Source organism: Haplochromis burtoni, unplaced genomic scaffold (genome assembly GCF_018398535.1).
Source record: "Haplochromis burtoni strain Fernald_Lab_line unplaced genomic scaffold, NCSU_Asbu1 Contig_3665, whole genome shotgun sequence".
Lineage (NCBI taxonomy): Eukaryota > Metazoa > Chordata > Actinopteri > Cichliformes > Cichlidae > Haplochromis > Haplochromis burtoni.
This window is the reverse complement of record NW_024586026.1, coordinates 1-5,553: the sequence shown is the minus strand read 5'-3', so window position 1 is coordinate 5,553 and position 5,553 is coordinate 1. Positions and strand designations below refer to the sequence as shown.

At 43.5% G+C, this 5,553-nt stretch overlaps 1 protein-coding gene across 1 annotated transcript; it reads left to right on the top strand.

The window, feature by feature from the left end:
• Positions 1-294: 294 nt before the first annotated feature.
• Positions 295-5,148, top strand: LOC102311088 (teneurin-3; the record flags this gene model as incomplete). The annotated part of the gene is given in 9 exon segments (XM_005953314.3): positions 295-1,185; positions 1,282-1,341; positions 1,644-1,988; positions 3,024-3,268; positions 3,348-3,529; positions 3,829-4,031; positions 4,570-4,680; positions 4,795-4,937; positions 5,024-5,148. Coding segments are annotated over 9 exon segments (1,609 nt in total), but the record flags the coding sequence as incomplete, so codon positions are not given.
• Positions 5,149-5,553: the final 405 nt, after the last annotated feature.

Here is a 5,553-nt window from a genome sequence, read left to right as displayed (position 1 = left end):
TCCTGCTGCTCAGTAACATTCAGTACTTATTATTTACTGATGCTTTTCTGGGTTGTTGCCATGGTTTCCCTGCTATGTTTTTTCTTTTTGCCTGTTTTGTTTCAGCAGGTGATCAAACAGATTCAGTGTCTTTTCTCTCTCCATCCCTCTCCACTGTTTTTCCCTCTCCTTCTGTTAACTCAACTTCCTAACTTCTCTTCATCTTTCCTGTCCCACAGTGTCTGTTCAGACTGTAATAACTTAAAAGTACCAAAAAATTATAAAGATCAAATAAGCTGTGACAATTAAGCTGACCAGCATAGCAAAGCCATAATGATCCACGTGGGAAAATCAATCTGTTGGGAATTGTCTGGGCCTTCAGACTCTGATTGCTACATTGCAACATCACCTTGCATTGATACATTTTACATTATTAATTAATAGATTATTTACTAATGTCTAAATAAATAAAAGAATAGTAAATGAATTTATTAAAGCATATTTTATTGCACATTTCATTACTGAAGCGCAACATTCTTTATTTTGATGTGTGTGTCTCTTCTGGTCGTGGAAATGTATCCTATAAAACACACTCATGACCAAATCAGGTGTATCTGAGCAGCATATGTGGTGTCAGTGTTCCCTGAGTGCTGTGAAAAGCCACTTTGGTATTCATGTCAAACTGTCTAACACACATGCAGGGGAGCTTTGCATGACCTCGGTAGGCGCAGCTCCAGCAGGTGGTGCAACAATATCAGGATCTTTATCTGATAACATCTGATTAAACGATGCAGTGCCAGTTGTGCTTGAATGAATCTTCATGTATCTGCAGTGTGGACTGATGTGAATCTAGGCTACATTTACAACATTTGCACCACTTTTGTTTTCTGTATAAGAAACTGTAATTCAGACATCCAATCATAACGTCTGTGGCCTCTCACTACAGGCCGCCACGCGACCAGTCAGTGTGTTCTGCTTCTAATTGTCTTCCTCCTGTCTCTGCATCAGTCCATGGTGCTGCTGCTGCACAGCCAGCACCAGTACATCTTTGACTATGACTCCGTGGACCGCCTGTCAGCAGTCACCATGCCCAGCGTGGCCCGACACACCATGCAGACCATCCGATCCATAGGATATTACAGGAACATCTACACCCCACCAGAAAGCAACGCGTCTGTTACTGTGGATTATTCTGAAGATGGACAGGTGTGTTTTGTTTTTAGCAAGTAAGAGACACACTGGATGTGATCAACTTCACTCAACAGCAGCAAAGCTAATCATTCACTGCTTTCTCTTTCTTAGCTCCTGAGGGTGGCTCATCTAGGCACTGGCCGGCGTATACTGTACAAATACCGCAGACAGGTAGGTTATTCATGTCTTTATGCAGCTGATTCTTCAACAAAGGTCAAAGGTTACCGATGAGGAAGGAAATGTCTGTATATGTTTAAGGTACAGTTGTCCTGTACATGCAGCATGCAGCAGTGTTGTTGCAACATCTTTCCCACTTCAAACTTCACAGTTGCTTTTGGTCATTGAAAGTTACCCATAGTGGAACCATAAAGAAACAGTTGGATGAGCTGTAGGCTGGTGATGGGGTGTGATATGCACAGCAGACATCCTGCTTGTGTCGTCACTGTAACACTTTTTTATATTTGTCTCGTCAGAACAAGCTGGCAGAAATCCTTTATGACTCGACCAGGGTCAGCTTCACATATGACGAGACTGCTGGTGTGCTTAAGACTGTCAACCTGCAGAGCGAAGGCTTCATCTGCTCCATCCGGTACCGCCAAATTGGCCCACTGGTTGACCGGCAAATATTCCGCTTCAGCGAGGACGGGATGGTGAACGCGCGCTTTGACTACACCTATGACAACAGTTTCAGGGTCACCAGCATGCAGGCTGTAATCAACGAGACGCCGCTGCCCATCGATCTCTATCAGTTTGACGACATATCTGGGAAAGTGGAACAGTTTGGGAAGTTTGGAGTCATTTATTACGATATCAATCAGGTAATAACGGATCTTCGATACTGTTTAAAATAAGCAGCTCAGATTCTAGTAATATGGACGAGTACTTAATGAAAAAACAGACATTTTAGTAATCTTTTAAACTCTGTTCTTCCAAAAGATATTCCCTTTTTGGTCTTTTGATGGTGGTGGAGAGCACCATTCCTAAATCTAGTGACTGGCAAGGCCATATCATACGAGTAACATCATTTTCATTCACATCAAACCATACGATGATTCCTGGAAGAGACCGAAGGGACACCCAAATCATGTTATCACCCCCGCTGCATGACACATCAGTTAGATCCTTTCAGGGGCACTGACACCTAAAATATTTCCACTGATGGGACAAAACTTTGGACGTCTCCAAGAGGAAGAAAACAAGTGGGATAAGTGCATTAATCAGTGATTGGTAAATGGGGCTGAGGCAGTGTCTCATGGCAGCAGAGATCACGAAAACATTTTGAAACACTGAGTTTTTGTGGATCTTCATTTCGTGGTTGAGAGTTTATAGCACAGGTTTATAGGGTTAATTAGGCTGAGGTAGCTGGACATTTCAGGTCTCGCTGTGCTGATAAGGATATATTTCAGATATCTTAGTTCTCCATATCAGCTTGTTTATTGTGACCTCTCAGTGTTGCAGCTATTTGTGGATGTTTCTCGAAGCCTTGAAGTTAAACTGGCAGCAGACGAGCTAATAAACAATATTTAAAGAGCGAGCTAACATCCTTTCAGATCCTGAGAGTTTGAGCACCCACAGCCCTCAGTTACGTTTAACCACTGTTATGCTTCTGGACACGGTGTTAGTCACAGGTATGATTTATGTGTGTCAGATGCAGCAGGTGTTCTTCCCTCATCAAATGACATTTTCTCCACCCACAGCTGGAGGTTGTGTTTGTGTCTTCAAAGCAATGAAACAAAACCCCACCTGAGGCAGGGTGGGGCTGTCCAGATGTCAGGTGCAGTTTTTTGATCAGCAGGGCTTTGGGTCACTGCTGAAGTGTAACAGTAGATCTTCTGTCTGCCCATCATTCCCAGATTATCTCCACAGCAGTAATGACCTACACAAAACACTTTGACCAGCACGGCCGCATCAAGGAGATCCAGTATGAGATTTTCAGGTCACTGATGTACTGGATCACCATTCAGTATGACAACATGGGCCGAGTGACAAAGCGTGAAATCAAGATCGGGCCGTTTGCTAACACGACCAAATATGGTTATGAGTATGATGTCGATGGACAGCTGCAGACCGTCTCCCTCAATGAGAAGATGATGTGGAGGTAGGATCACAGCATTCAAGAAAGAAAGAAAACACTGATGCCAAATAATAATTAACGATTCTACTTTCTGTCCTTTCAGATATAATTACGATCTGAACGGGAATCTGCATCTGCTGAACCCTGGGAACAGCGGGCGTTTGACCCCTCTGCGCTACGACCTGCGGGACAGAATCACTCGGCTGGGAGATGTTCAGTATAGGCTGGATGAGGACGGCTTCCTCAGACAGAGAGGAGCTGAGATATTTGAATACAACTCCAAAGGTTTGCACAGTTTGACCAACAGACGCAACGCAAAGTGGCACAGTAGTGTTCGTCCTCTTGACGTCGACTGTGCTTGTTTAAATGATTACCCAAATCAGACGTGTAGGAAAATGTAATAATCAAGACAGAAGTTTTCAAATTGTGCCATAGAGCACCTGATCACATCCTGAGCAGTCAAAGTTCACTCGAAAGGCTTATGTGGAAAACAGAAAACTAACCCTAAAGAGAGTCATACATGCACTGAACACGTGCACTTTTTCCTTATAAAAGACAACAGCATCAGTATTTTTTTACAACAGGCCTACTAGTTCGTGTCTACAGCAAAGCAGCCAGCTGGACCATCCAGTACCGTTATGACGGCTTGGGTCGGCGAGTAGCATCTAGGAACAGCCTGGGCCAGCACTTGCAGTTCTTCTATGCGGACCTGAACTATCCCACCAGGATAACCCACGTCTACAACCACTCCAGCTCAGAGATCACGTCCTTTTACTACGATCTGCAGGTACCACACTGAAAGAGTCATTTAGCTCGCAGCGGTGCTTTTGCTAAAGTTAGAAGGCTGGTTAAAAAACCTCTCTGCTGTCGTGCTAGAAGCAGGCGAGACACTCAGTGCTGTACTTTTGATGCACGACAGTCTGGTTACAGCAGGTTTCTCTCCAGTGAGCATATGGAAAAAAGTGACAAGACAGAGAGAGCAGTTTCTCCCTGTAATATATTTAGTTATTCTGCTAAAGCTAATGGTGCACTAGTTGAGGCATCTGTAACAATGCAGCTGACCGTGTGTACATATCTTTGTGGGGACCAACAGACTCAAAATGTGGTTTTAGTGTCAGGGTAACAATTCGGTCATAGTTAGGTTTAGGCATTCATTTGTCATGGCTGGGGTTAGCGGCGTGATCCTCACAAAGATGTGAAAACACGGTGTGTGTGCACCCCATAGCAATGGATTATTTAATTAGTTGTTAATTTACAGAACTGCATATCGCAGCATGATAGCAGGTTTGTTATTGTTGAATCCAATGTTGGTTATTTTTGCACAGGGCCATGTTTTTGCCATGGAGATCAGCAGCGGAGAAGAGTTTTATATTGCATGTGATAACACTGGGACTCCACTGGCTGTGTTCAGTAACAATGGGCTCCTGCTTAAACAGGTATGCATGTTGGTCCTGCCGGAACAAAAGGCTTCAGCATGTGACTTTATTCATCAGAACTGCTGTGTTTCTCCATATCTGATGCAATTAATAGATCTTTGTGTGTCTGTGTAGGTGCAATACACAGCGTATGGTGAAGTTTACTTTGATTCCAACCCAGACTTCGTGTTGGTAATTGGTTTCCATGGAGGTCTGTATGATCCTTTGACGCGGTTGCTTCATTTTGGAGACAGAGATTATGACATTCCTGCGGGAAGGTAGGCAGTCTGACACTCGTCCAGCACAAGTGTAACAGGTGACTGTAATGGTGTCAAGCATGAGCAGAGCATGTCTGTGTTTTAAGGTGGACCACTCCTGACATCAGCACATGGACACGTGTTGGTAAGGACCCTCAGCCCTTTAACCTGTACATGTTCCAAGGTAACAACCCCATCAGCAAGATCCACCAGGTCAAAGAATATGTCACAGGTAAAGGAGCGATTTGGACTTGTTTACATGTTTTCAGTCCATGTGTGTATTGCTGTTGCTTTAAGGCAGGGGTGCTCACACTTTTTCCGCATGTGAGCTACTTATAAAATGACCAAGTCAACATGATCTACCCACTACAAAAATCCAAAACATATACTTATTTATAAATATATTGAGGATTCTTTATATCTACAATGTATATACATGCATAACCGCAATATCCAATATTTCACAACACAATTAACAATGTAAATTTTTTGTCATTACCTGAGTTTACTCTGATGACTTGCACTGAATTGAATCAGCCAGAGATGCATAGTCCGGACAGTAGCTGCTGACGGCCAGCCTCAAACACACTTCCAAATGTTCATCAGTCATGGTGGAACGGTACTTGGACTTAATGAT